This window comes from Ammodytes marinus (genome assembly GCF_949987685.1).
Source record: "Ammodytes marinus genome assembly, chromosome: 22".
NCBI classification, from domain to species: domain Eukaryota; kingdom Metazoa; phylum Chordata; class Actinopteri; order Uranoscopiformes; family Ammodytidae; genus Ammodytes; species Ammodytes marinus.
Window position 1 is genome coordinate 21,340,612 of NC_137226.1, and position 14,138 is coordinate 21,354,749.

General features: G+C 41.8%; 1 protein-coding gene across 1 annotated transcript; it reads right to left on the reverse strand.

The window, feature by feature from the left end:
- Nucleotides 1–611: 611 nt before the first annotated feature.
- dera (deoxyribose-phosphate aldolase (putative)) lies at nucleotides 612–14,086 on the reverse strand. Its single transcript, XM_080050730.1, has 9 exons — nucleotides 13,947–14,086; nucleotides 12,395–12,492; nucleotides 11,563–11,710; nucleotides 9,867–9,962; nucleotides 8,670–8,804; nucleotides 7,558–7,686; nucleotides 4,918–5,030; nucleotides 1,662–1,811; nucleotides 612–1,014 (listed from the first exon to the last, which is right to left on the reverse strand). The coding sequence occupies exons 1-9, from the start codon at nucleotides 13,975–13,977 to the stop codon at nucleotides 958–960; spliced, it is 957 nt and encodes a 318-aa protein (XP_079906856.1). The 5' UTR covers nucleotides 13,978–14,086; the 3' UTR covers nucleotides 612–957.
- Between the last annotated feature and the right edge of the window lie 52 nt (nucleotides 14,087–14,138).

Consider the following 14,138-nt stretch of genomic DNA (forward strand, 5'->3'; position numbering starts at 1 on the left):
GTCAGTGACTGCAGTTAGCAGTCCCCTCCCTCGTCCCTACGTCACCACATTAATGCACTGCGGTCTTCAAGCAGCGAGTTATCAAGCATCATCTCAGATCCATAAGTGTGATAAAACATGATAAAAACCATCAAAACAGACATTGGGAAGGATTTGTACCTGCGCCGCCATTGTAGGCGCATACACAGTCACCCGTCTGTCGCTCTGCACGTGCACCGGCAGTGAGACGGGTGCCGGTTTGTAGCGTTCTCTCTTCTGATTGGTTATCAGTAGTGGGATCCCCGAAAAGTTTATTTGACGATTACATGCAGAGCGAGTGACTGAGAGATCGGCTTTATGAAATGCGCACACTACTGTATACAAGTGATCACTGTATGAATAAAGAGTGATTTAACACTTATATTAACATAAATAAATCGCTTACTTCACCTTTAACTGAGACCACCATGTTTCCCCAACCTACACTTCTTGTATTGACAGTGTAATGTTATCACTTTCCTGCCTATGAGATGTACTGTATATAAGCCATATCTCTGCTACGCAATACAATACTGTATCAAAGATTTTAGCACAAGGTATAGAGAACAGGAGTCACTTATCCTTCCATATTCATGTATCTTTTATTTTGTAAAAAGATTAAAAAGAGTTTCAGGTCCCGATATATTATTTTATTCACTTTGCTAATTCTGAGTCACTCATTTCTTACACTTCACATGAAACCAAATCAGAGTGTCTTAGCACATCTTTACACTGACTGAGACATGTTGTAGAGACAGCGTATACACAGTCTAGACGAACACAGTAGTGTAACAGAGAACAATACAAGCTGCTTGTTTGTTTGACTGTGTCTTGTGTGACATTGGTCCCAGTCTCCTGAACATGAGTGAAGTAAACAGAATGGATGAGGCTTTGTGTGGTGATTCTGAGCTTCATTCAAACAGGAAGTGGACAGCAGCTTCAGGCCATAGGCAGCTCGTGATAGGCTGCATACTGTCCAGTCACGTGATGGTAGAGCTGTAAAAAAAAAATGCAAATAAATGTATTTATGTGGAGCAAAGTAAAAGGTATGGAGGATCAACTTTAGCTTAATGAGGACAGTTTTGGAAAGTGAGGTCATTTTGGTTTCTCACTTATTCAAAGGTCTGTTTGAGGGTTAACACTAGGTTTTAAAGGTTCAGGTATGAATTAGGTTTATGTCAGGGTTAGTGTGAGGGTTGGGGTTAGGCATTTAGTTGTGAGGGTTATGGTGAGGGGCTAGGGAATGCATTATGTCAATGTCCTCACAAAGATAGTAAAAGAATGTGTGTGTGTGTGTGTGTGTGTGTGTGTGTGTGTGTGTGTGTGTGTGTGTGTGTGTGTGTGTGTGTGCGCGTATGCATCTGTGTTACTTAGTTAGTTTTATTATTTGTCACACACACAATTGCACAGGGCAATGCATAGTGAAATTCTTGTGTACGAGTCCGGCTGAAAAGTGCAAGATTTGTTTAGAATAATGATTGGGTGGTCACTTGGTGGTGGGCTAAGTGACATTGTCAGTCTGGTTTAACAGTCTGATGCCTGGGGAAAGAAACTCCTCCTCATCCTCTCTGTGTTGGCCCTCAGCAGACGGTGTGCAGGTGTGTGTGTGTGTGTGTGTGTGTGTGTGTGTGTGTACCCCCCACCTGCCTCTCGATGTCTGCCAGCAGGCTGCTGGCCCCCAGTCTGAAGAGGTGTGGGCCCAGCCAGTCTGTGCCCAGCTCCTCTTTGATCAGAGTGAGCCACACCAGAGACTCCTGGGCCGTACGGATCCCCCCCGCTGGCTTGAAGCCCACCTGAGGGACACAGTACAACACTGTCACTGGACACACACAGTACAACACTGTCACTGGACACACACAGTACAACACTGTCACTGGACACACACAGTACAACACTGTCACTGGACACACACAGTACAACACTGTCACTGGACACATACAGTACAACACTGTCACTGGACACATACAGTACAACACTGTCACTGGACACACACAGTACAACACTGTCACTGGACACACACAGTACAACACTGTCACTGGACACATACAGTACAACACTGTCACTGGACACATACAGTACAACACTGTCACTGGACACACACAGTACAACACTGTCACTGGACACATACAGTACAACACTGTCACTGGACACATACAGTACAACACTGTCACTGGACACACACAGTACAACACTGTCACTGGACACATACAGTACAACACTGTCACTGGACACACACAGTACAACACTGTCACTGGACACACACAGTACAACACTGTCACTGGACACATACAGTACAACACTGTCACTGGACACATACAGTACAACACTGTCACTGGACACACACAGTACAACACTGTCACTGGACACACACAGTACAACACTGTCACTGGACACACACAGTACAACACTGTCACTGGACACACACAGTACAACACTGTCACTGGACACATACAGTACAACACTGTCACTGGACACACACAGTACAACACTGTCACTGGACACATACAGTACAACACTGTCACTGGACACACACAGTACAACACTGTCACTGGACACACACAGTACAACACTGTCACTGGACACATACAGTACAACACTGTCACTGGACACACACAGTACAACACTGTCACTGGACACACACAGTACAACACTGTCACTGGACACATACAGTACAACACTGTCACTGGACACACACAGTACAACACTGTCACTGGACACATACAGTACAACACTGTCACTGGACACATACAGTACAACACTGTCACTGGACACATACAGTACACCACTGTCACTGGACACACACAGTACAACACTGTCACTGGACACATACAGTACAACACTGTCACTGGACACCAGGGCTGGGCCGAATTATTCGAATATCCGAGTATTCGTTTGTTAAATTAGTATTCGGAGCTCAATTCAGTATTCGGGATATTCTTTTTTTTTTTCAAAAAACTTTTTTTTACATTTTTTTGCAAAGGTAGCTCAAACTGCAGTAAATTTTGTCAGCAAATAATATTTGGATACACAAGTTATAAAACAATTGTAAAATACAAATTAGACGTTCATTTAAAATATATTATCGAATTATTTGAACTTTGACCTAGTTGGCCGCTGACCTTTCAAAGCGCAACCGCTGATATCAGCTGTAGTAGGCTGCGTGATGTTACCAGAGTGAGGCAAACTAAAAGTGGCACCAAGTGCAGGAGGGAGAGAGAGATGGAGGAAGAATAGATTGTGTTCCTAATAACTCTATAAGCTACCACAACATTAGCGCAATTTCGGAAGGAAATGTAATGCTTGGCGTAATGCTAACATTAGCTTAACTCAGCTGTTTGTTTACATTCAGCGCTGCTATTCAGCCATCAACCGTGACTTGCTTGCATCATGGGAATAGGCAGTCAATAATGGATATAATATGGACACAAAAGACTATCAATATTGGATCTTTGTATGGATTTATAAATCGCCGAAAAGATGCTCATTCCTGGATGAATTGATAAGCTCCTGTACGGGTTACGATGGCGCAGAGGACAGCTGATTTGGAACGTAACAACAGCTGTTCGCCTCCACGGGGAAAAAGTAAGGAACTCCGACTTTACTACCGTTCGAAAGTTATTAAAGCATCAACAAACTACGCAGCTTGCTGTCTCGGCTCACACACTCGGTTTCAGTGAGTACATTGGCATTATTAATGTTGGTTTGATGGTGTGTTTTTCTGGAACGAATATCCGAATATTCGCTCGGAAAAACCAACGAATACTCGAAGCCTGAAAAATGGCATTCGGGCCAGCCCTACTGGACACACACAGTACAACACTGTCACTGGACACATACAGTACAACACTGTCACTGGCCACATACAGTACAACACTGTCACTGGACACATACAGTACAACACTGTCACTGGACACATACAGTACAACACTGTCACTGGACACACACAGTACAACACTGTCACTGGACACATACAGTACAACACTGTCACTGGACACACACAGTACAACACTGTCACTGGACACACACAGTACAACACTGTCACTGGACACATACAGTACAACACTGTCACTGGACACATACAGTACAACACTGTCACTGGACACATACAGTACAACACTGTCACTGGACACACATACAGTACAACACTGTCACTGGACACATACAGTACAACACTGTCACTGGACACACACAGTACAACACTGTCACTGGACACATACAGTACAACACTGTCACTGGACACACACAGTACAACACTGTCACTGGACACATACAGTACAACACTGTCACTGGACACATACAGTACAACACTGTCACTGGACACACACAGTACAACACTGTCACTGGACACACACAGTACAACACTGTCACTGGACACACACAGTACAACACTGTCACTGGACACACACAGTACAACACTGTCACTGGACACACACAGTACAACACTGTCACTGGACACACACAGTACAACACTGTCACTGGACACACACAGTACAACACTGTCACTGGACACATACAGTACAACACTGTCACTGGACACACACAGTACAACACTGTCACTGGACACACACAGTACAACACTGTCACTGGACACACACAGTACAACATTCATCTGGCAGCCACGTCACCTTTGCTCAACGTAATAAACATCTCGACACCAGGAGACAGAATGCACGCACACGCACACGCACACACACACACACACCGATGCTGCGTGAATACACTAACACTTGATGTAAGTACTTTGGAAGTTGAGATCTTTCTCCGTTTTATGAAAAAAATAACTAAAGTTGAGATAATGGCTGTTAAAGATGGTTGTATAGGAAAAATATCCATACTCAAACAGAAGCAGATTGTAATGACTGTCCCCTTGGTAGAGAACAGCAGGAGTCAGGAGCTTACCTTGTGTCCTGTAGCCAGGTAGTAGTCTCTGATGGCCCTCACCATCACGATGGCCACAGGGTAAGTAGCGTTGACCGACTCCTTTCCTGTGGAAGTCTTGATGAAGTCAGAACCTGTCAGGTGTGAACAGGTCACATGTTAGTGTTAGATAACAGGTCAGGCCAGCAGCTGTTTGACATGATGCAATGTGTCAATAGACAAAACCTGCATTCCAAACAACATCATCTTTATTATTCCTATTCTACATACTAAGGCTGATCATAAAAATAATCTAGTCAACTTGCAGTAGGCATACAATTGGGACATACTTTTTACGTAATTATTTCACCATAACATTGCGCCTTGATCTTGCTTTTATATCCGTCGCATTGCTGGTTATTTTTCATATGTATGCTCTATCGATGTGATGTCACTTTTGGCGGGCAATGGATTGTGGGTCAGAATTGCCAAAATAGCATGCTGATTTAAACACTTAAAATCTCCACCGGATGTAGTAGACTAGACATCCGGGTATATTGAAGCATGCTAAATCTGACAACAAGAATCAGGACATCCTAAATCTTTTTTTCTATCATACTAAATATCAGAAGGTATTGGAACACAGGGTGGCCAGTGTTGGTGTATAGATGGACAGGGTATTCATCTAGACAGTGTGGCCTGGTCCCAGACAAGAACATATGCCGTGGCTGATGGCTTAACAGAGGGCGGCCTGCACGCTCATCAATAAAATCCTTCATTTTTCTCCTTCACAGCCAATTATGTTTTATCAGCTTTCCTGATAAAAATAGAAGATGAACCGACGCTGTTTAATAGATGAGCCACAGACAAACTGCAGGCTGCGGCCCCTTCTGCCTCCCCACTGTACAATGACTGAATGTTCATTACTGAAACTACAGCTAGATGGAACATTTTTCACTTCATTAAAAGACATGTTCTATGTATTTTTCCACTCAGGTCTTTTCTCCCCCCTCTCATCCTCAAACTGCCGTAATCCTTAAGATTGGTTATGGGGGGAGTCTTAATTACCAGATAATGGATAACGGTTATTAAATGCGGGTGGCGGTAATGAAGCTCTATTCATTTGGGCGCGGAGCAGAGGGGGATACTGGCGGAGTGAAATAGCCCCGCGTCATCGGAGATTAATAGGTGAAATTATCATTCAATTTCAAGAAATCTCATCCGCAATTCATAGGAACAAGGAGAGAGATTAAGAAGCAGAGCGTGGCGACAAAAGCAATGCATTTTAATAATGATCTCTATCAGAGCCCCTGACAATTTGGTTCTGTAATCTGCTTATTATGTGATGGCTAGTTAAGTATACGCTGCTGCTGTGTGTGTGTGTGTGTGTGTGTGTGTGTGTGTGTGTGTGTGTGTGTGTGTGTGTGTGTGTTGCCTTCTCAAAAAGGCACGAGAAAAAGCAGCAGGCCTTTGACTTTTACTGACTTTCACTTTGGAATTTTTCAAATTAAACGAAATAAAACACGGAGTCTACTTCAGGTCTGCATCCCCTATTTGTCATTAGTGTAGGGGAAAGTGTTACGAGTGTACATAGCCAGCCGTAACAAGGGCAGAAATGTGCTAAGGAGCTCATTAAATAGCAGCTGACAGGATTATAAGGGGCCATGTCCAAGAGTCAAAATAAATAATAGTACAAGAATAAAGTCATCATTTGAGGAGAGAAAAAGTCAGTAAGAGAATGAAGTGGTATTTTAGACTGTTATCTGGGAGAGGAAACATTCCCGCGTTCCAAATCACATGCTCTTTCTTTTTACTACAGTACATACTAAAGTACAGAGGAGTTTTAGGGCTACAGGAGAGAACAAAAATCAGATAAGGAAGTTATTTTTTCATTATTTCAAGAAATTAGACGAATACTAGAAATGTTAGTGGGGCATTTATGTATTTTCAGCATACTACAACTGACCTGCATGTATTGGGAAATCTTTTTTTGGCATACTAAACAGTAGGGAAGTATGGGAATTGGAACGCAGGGATTGTCTTCTCCCCTCCATTCAAATGAAGAACTTGGGACATCTTGTGAAGTTGTAGCCTACTTGTTTCTCAAACAATGAAATGCTTAATCTAAATAATAACTTCTATAAACGCCATATGCCTGGTTTCCACTGGGCAGCACAGTATGGTTTGACACAGCACGGTTCGGCATGGCATGGTAACTCCAATGCCGACAGCACCCTATAGGCACTAGTTTATTTTTGGGGAGACTGCTGCGCTGACCACTGCTGTAGCCAAAAAAGGTTGCTGGTTCCATTCCAGCCAGTGACCTTTGTGCTATGTTTTTCCGCTCCACTCCTCTTTCACTGTGTTTCCTCTCTGTCTCTGAAAACAATCAAATAAAGCTGAAAAATCCCCCCAAAAATAAGAATGAACTGACTCTAAAGTAAAGTGATGCTTTGGTAACTAGATCATATTCTCACGCACTAGATCAACATGTCATCTGCTACATTACAGTACACTGGGATTTTTTTTTTCTTTTTGTATCATTTCTGTATAATTGACCAAAGTGCGTCCCAAACTTGAATTGAAGATACATGTGACTTGATTTGATCATGCACACCCTCAGTAAAAACCTCTGTCCACATGTAACAGTCAGAGTAGCCAGACACAGGCTGTTGGACTGACCAGCCATCATAGCCACCAGGCTGGCCTTGTAGACGTTGGTGAAGGTCCCCAGCTCTCCAATAGCCAGGATGCTCTTCATGTGGGCGTCGCCACACGCCTCACGGAACTGACAGATCTCCTGGTACATGGCTGGACAGGGGGACAGACAGGACACACTTAGTTTATCTATGATCCAAATATGAACTAGTCACCCATCACATTCATTATGTATATATTATTATCAATACACAGGCCAAAGAAACTAAACCAAAATAATCATTTAAGTTACAAAAAAAATATCAAGATGTGATTATTTTGTTCTTTCATGTTCCCATAGTTACACTGTAAGGACACAAATGTCTCAATAGTTGGTCATAATTCACATGTACCCTTCAACAGTACACTGACATCAACCCTTTATTTATGTTCTTCAAGGCATGTTGTTTGGAGCCGTCACATTCCAAACCAAAGAGTGAGAAAAAAAGATTCATTTTCTGGTCTTGACCATTTACTCTTGACTTTGGAGGTGTGGCGCATATGATTGGCTCTCGGCCTCCGAACAAGTACATAAGTCAACCTGGAGTGTTTAGGCAACTGCTTCTGCCAATGTCAAGAATGAAGAACAAGTTAAAGCCAGACACTGCAGGTGGATAGGGTCAAGTTTCATCATTCAATCTGTAGGTAAAACATTTGACTTACTGCAAAACAATTATTTTCTGTATTACAATTTTTTCTGAACCTTTGAATAAATATACAAATGTGTTGATATACTGTATAACACAAATTATTCTTGTTTCACATGGTTCAAATATGTACTGTATGTCAATGACACATTTTGTGGCTTGTAGCGTGTGATGTGAAAGATATCATTTTCACTGTATTTTTGGGGGATTGTTAGGGTTGGATGGGGTTTAGAAAAATATAAAAAAAACATTGTGAAATATTACAACATGTGTGACATTGTACATCCCTGCTAACAAACAATAAAAATACATGTTAGTTCCATGACAAATGGGTGACACCATGTACTGATGACGGCTGGGTGACACAGCAGAGAACTGAAGTGTGTTGTTGTTGTTGTTATTGTGTGCTTAATGACTGTGTGTGTTGCTGGTCATGTGATGTGAGCCTACCTTCCCACTGTCCGGTGAGGGCCAGTGTTCTGTTGATGACTATGTCTATCTCCGTGGCTCCGTCTGACACTGCCATGCGCACCTCCTGTAGGCGGGTCACCAGAGGAGTCTGACCTGCTGGGAAACCTGTGGCCACTGGTGAGGGGGAGGGACAATGAGCTGTCAATCAAACTCACACTGCTAGTAGTCACGATACTGCTACCAATCTGGATCGGGATACTTTTATCCTACGTTTCTAAGCAAAGGGAAACTAACCCTGCGTTCCGAATCGCATACTCTTTCTTTTTTCTATTCTACATACTACATCCGATGATAAAAATAATCTAGTTGGGATGCAGTAGGCATACTATTGGGACATACTTTTACTTATTTATTTCATCACAACACTGCGCCCTGATCTTGCCTCTTGCTTTTATATCCGTCGCATCCCGTTTGTTTTCATATGGAGGCTACGTTGATGTGATGTCACTTCAGGTTCGCACTGGATTGTGGGTCAGAATCGCTCAAATAGGATGCAGTTTTCAACACAAACAATCTTGGCCGGGTGTAGTAGACATCCGGGTACTTCTAACCATCTTAAATCTGGCCACAAGAATCGGGACATCCTAAATCTTTTTTTCTACCAGACTAAATAGTAGAAAGTATGCGATTCCGAACGCACTGACTGTCAAATGTCATTGATGTTCATATTTTTAAAGCAGAAACGTTAGGAACAATGAGAAGAATTCAAATAAAATTGATAAAAACAACGGCGTTCAAAATGCTGGACACCTTTTGATTAGAAATATGTTGGGTGATACATGTGTCATACTAGCAATACAAGATACAGCCTATCATATAACTAGGTTATGTCACATTATAGGCTCATATTTAACTAAAAGAAAATAAGAGAAAGTTCCAATGTTGTCTTGACATAGTACACTGATGAATTTCACAAATGCTACTAATAATGAGATCTGACCCAAATACAATTAGCCAACATTTTTATTTAAGTAATAATTGAAATGTCTTTTGTTCTGCAATGAGACAGAATAATCCTTCTCCATATTTTCAATCATACATTGTTATAGAGATCATGCATGTGAACATTCATATTCGGATTACAAAAAAATAAAATAAAATGGGTAGGAATAGCAGTATACCTTGCAATACTAGTACAAGGTTACTAATAGGTGGACCATGGATCATGTGACCTACCTGAGGCTATGGGGAGGCTGGAGTTGGCCGCTTTCAGTGATTTGGAGGCATCTGCCACACGGGACGGATACACACACACTGCTGCTGTAGTCACTCCTAACACAACACAGGCAGGGGGAGAAGAAGAGTTATAATCTGTCCTGTGTCGCCCTCTGCAGGCTGGATGCAGCACTGAATAGACACTTTTGTTTAACGCAATTGTTTGTAAAGTTATAGTTTCATGAAAAGGCTTTGTTTTACTCCTCGTTTGCCCTGGTTGATTTTTTTTTCTTTCTTTGAACTATACTCATGTTTAACTGTTACATTATTGCCCCTGATCCTGGATTGTATGTCCGTGTAGTTAAAGAGGAAGTAAGCGATATATTGATGTTAATATACGTGTTAAATCGCTCTATATTCATTCAGTGATCACTTATATAGTGTGCACGCTTCATAACACAGGTCTCTCGGTCACTCGCTCTGCATGTAATGGGCAGAAAAACTTTTGGGATCCTTCAACCTGATATCCAATCAGAAGAGAGAACGCTACAAACCGGCACGTCTCACTGCCAGTGCACGTGCAGAGAGCGACAGAGGGGTGAATGTTTATGCGCCTACAATGGTGGAGAATGTAAAAATCTTTCCCAATGTTTGCTTTCATTTTTTTAATCATGTTTTATCACACTTATGGATCTGAGATGATGCTAGATAACTCACTGCTTGAAGACCGCAGTGCATTAATGTGGTGACGAGGGAGGGGACCGCTAACTGCAGTCACTGACAGGAGGTTACTAAAAGAACCATTTCGCTCACAAGCACCTTTAACTACTGAAACTACAAACTTTGCTTTCCCATTGCTTCTCTTACTCAAGCCCCATTGACGAGCCCCAGATAATATCAAATCCAGATTAGTTTTCAACCAAAACGTGATATTCCTTATCATCGAGTCCTTGTGAAGTTTCCAGATGGGACTGTCTTATTACGGACAGGTTTAGATCTCAGGGCTACCGTCAGCTCACCTGGGGGAAAAGATTTATTTATTGTTTTTGCTTTGTTATTCATGAACCCATGTGACGTACTAAATGTTATCTCTTGGTTCATATCTGACCTGGGAATAACTACTTGGGACTTTGTACAGTCTGCAATATACTCAGTTGCATCTTTTTGCTGACCTGTGACATTTTTGGATTATATTTTGTTTTCATTTCATAATCAAATGTACATTTTCAATTTGATACGTTTTTACAAAGTGGTCTGAAGCTCTTTTTCTTAGTAGCTTTAGTTAAGTCCAATCTAGATGTCTCCCTAGAGTAGCTTTGCTCTGGTTCAACCTCTTCCACTGTCAACTCATCGGGAGTTTGCAAAGCAGAAGAAAAAGGTCTTGACCAACACTGGGTATAGCTGAAACAATGAGACAGTCAAAAGATGAAACGGAACCAACTGTGATACTTGATGACATGTTTCAGTAAAAACACCATCATGGGTAATGGGATATATTTGGCTGTGGGACCTTCAGTGGACAGAACAAGAGATCCAGAGACTCAACCCTGGTCAATAAGAAGAAGAAGAAGAAGAAGAAGAAGAAGAAGAAGAAGAAGAAGAAGAAGAAGAAGAAGAAGAAGAAGAAGAAGAAGAAGAAGAAGAAGAAGAAGAAGAAGAAGAAGAAGAAGAAGAAGAAGAAGAAGAATATTGTGTGTTGTGTGTAGCAGCAGCAGACCTTTGTTGTGCATGTCCATGTTGTGGAGCAGGTCATGTCTAACAGGCTGGATGGCTTTCAGACAGAGACGGTGGACGTTGGACGGAGTGTCGTCTCCAGCCAGCGTGGTCAGGTCTATGCAGGTTACAGCCTTCAGCAGCCACGCAGCCTGCAGCGCACACACACACACACACACACACACACACACACACACACACACACACACACACACACACACACACACACACACACACACACACACACACACACACACACACACACACACACACACACACACACACACACACACACACACACACACACTAGTTGGAGTGGAGGTTTGGTGATATGCACTAACCACTACATCCAATTTGCCAGATCAGTGAACAACAGACATTCCTAATTCTTTATCTATAAAGAGTTTCTCTGTAGATTGTACAGAAAGTACTAATCTATATCGTTAGATTATCAATAATTCAGTATAATAATCAAATGATAGGAGATTGGAAGCAGTTCACCCACTCATACCGTTACATTGTACATGAATGATTTGGGGGGGGGGGGGGGGGGGTTTCCACAGTTGCACAGAATGGAGAAAAAAATAAACATACAAATACACACTGTTACATTCAAATAAATGTATAATTATGTGTTGTAAATATGAAGTTGTTGTCATCATGTCCCAGTATGTAGAGAGTGTAACACACACACACACACACACACACACACACACACACACACACACACACACACACACACACACACACACACACACACACACACACACACACACACACACACACACACACACACACACACACACACACACACACACACACACACACACACACACCTGCCACTGCTTCTTGGGGATCTTTTGTCCTTGGATTTGCTGCGCTCTCTTCAACACAGCCTGTGTGTTCACTCTCACCCTGGACACCCACTCCAGGTCTGACGCACAGCAAGAATGGACAAGAAATAAGTTATAGAGATGACAGTTACCTTGCCTTCCAATCTCCATACCTTCTGCTATTTAGTATGGTAGAAAATAAGATTTAGGATATCCCGATTGCTGTGGTTGGATTTAGGGTGCTTAACAATACCAGGATGTCTACTACATCCGGTCGAGGTTTTTAGTGTTGAAAACAGCATGCTATTTGGGCAATTCTGACCCACAAAACCAGTGCACACTGGAAGTTACGTCACATCGACGGAGCCTCCGTATGAAAAAAAAAACATGAAAGTGACGGATATAAAAGCAAGAGGCAAGATCTAGGAGCAATGTTAGGATGAAATAAATAAGTAAAAGTATGTCCTAATTGTATGCCTACTGTTCTAGATAACTGATGCATGTGTGTGTAGTAAATGGCCAGTAGTGAGCTGAGAGCTACTGAAGGGTTTGACTGGTCAGCTGAGCAGGAACACATGTGCTGTCATGAGTTCTCTATTACACTGTCATACTGTGGATACAGCAGCCTCACACATAGGCTACTAAACAGAATACTGTACATGTGTAGCTACATTGGGGCCACACACTGCAGGTGAATAGGGTCAAACTTTTGAACCAATAGATATCATCATGAAAGGTTACCCGTTGATAGCAAAACAAAAATTTTTTGTATTACAATTTTTCAGAAATGTTAGAATAAATATGTACATTTTAGCGATATCCAACTAATTATGCATAGGCCTACAGTTTCATATTTTTCCAATAAAAAAATAAAATAAAATCTAGATGTTGGATATATAGCCAAATCTTTGTTTCAGTTTTACAACATATTAGTGTCCAAAGTTTTAACAGAACAGATTTTGGCCTTTTCATGTGATAAATCAAAAACTACTAGGTTGTACAGGTCTTACAGACGCAAACAGACAAAGTTTAGTCAAATAAACACCTAGGCTAAATGTACATTTCGGACCTTTGATTTATACTAGTAGCCTATAAAAAGGAGAAAGGAGACCTGCTATGGAAGCAAAATAGACAAAATGCTCTCAAAATTGACCAGTGCTTGAAAAAACGATGCTTTTAGCCTGTTTTTCTTAAGCTGTGACTTAATGACAACACGTACAATGTTACAGTGTGTGTTCCATGTTGCAGTCGGTTACACAGTAACATTTGAAGCTCAGCAGAACAGTTCAAAGGTTACTTATTGAACTAGACTGGACTTTCTGGACTGTTGTTCTTTGTAATCAAATAAGGCTGTATGCTATCTCTATCTAACGGTGCAGAGTGTGAAGCCCAACATGGAATTATTATTCAACGTTTTTTTAATGCTGGTAAATGTTATGGTAAAGACAAAACGGAGAGCACCACACCGTGTTAATGAAATAGCCTACACAATGGTACAGTCTTACGTCACAGCTACAGTTTATAAAGGCCACATGGTTTTGTTTCGATTTCCTACCGAGCTTCATCCCCGGGTTCCTTGCCGCCATGTTGAAAGACGTACAGGATATTATTTATTCCTTTGCAGATGTAGAAATGAGAAGCAGAAGCCCCGACGCTGGATCGTGCGCTGGGCTGAGCTGTAGCTGTCAGGTCGACTCGATATACAACTTCCTGACCATAGATATAGAGCACTAGATAGGCTACGCTA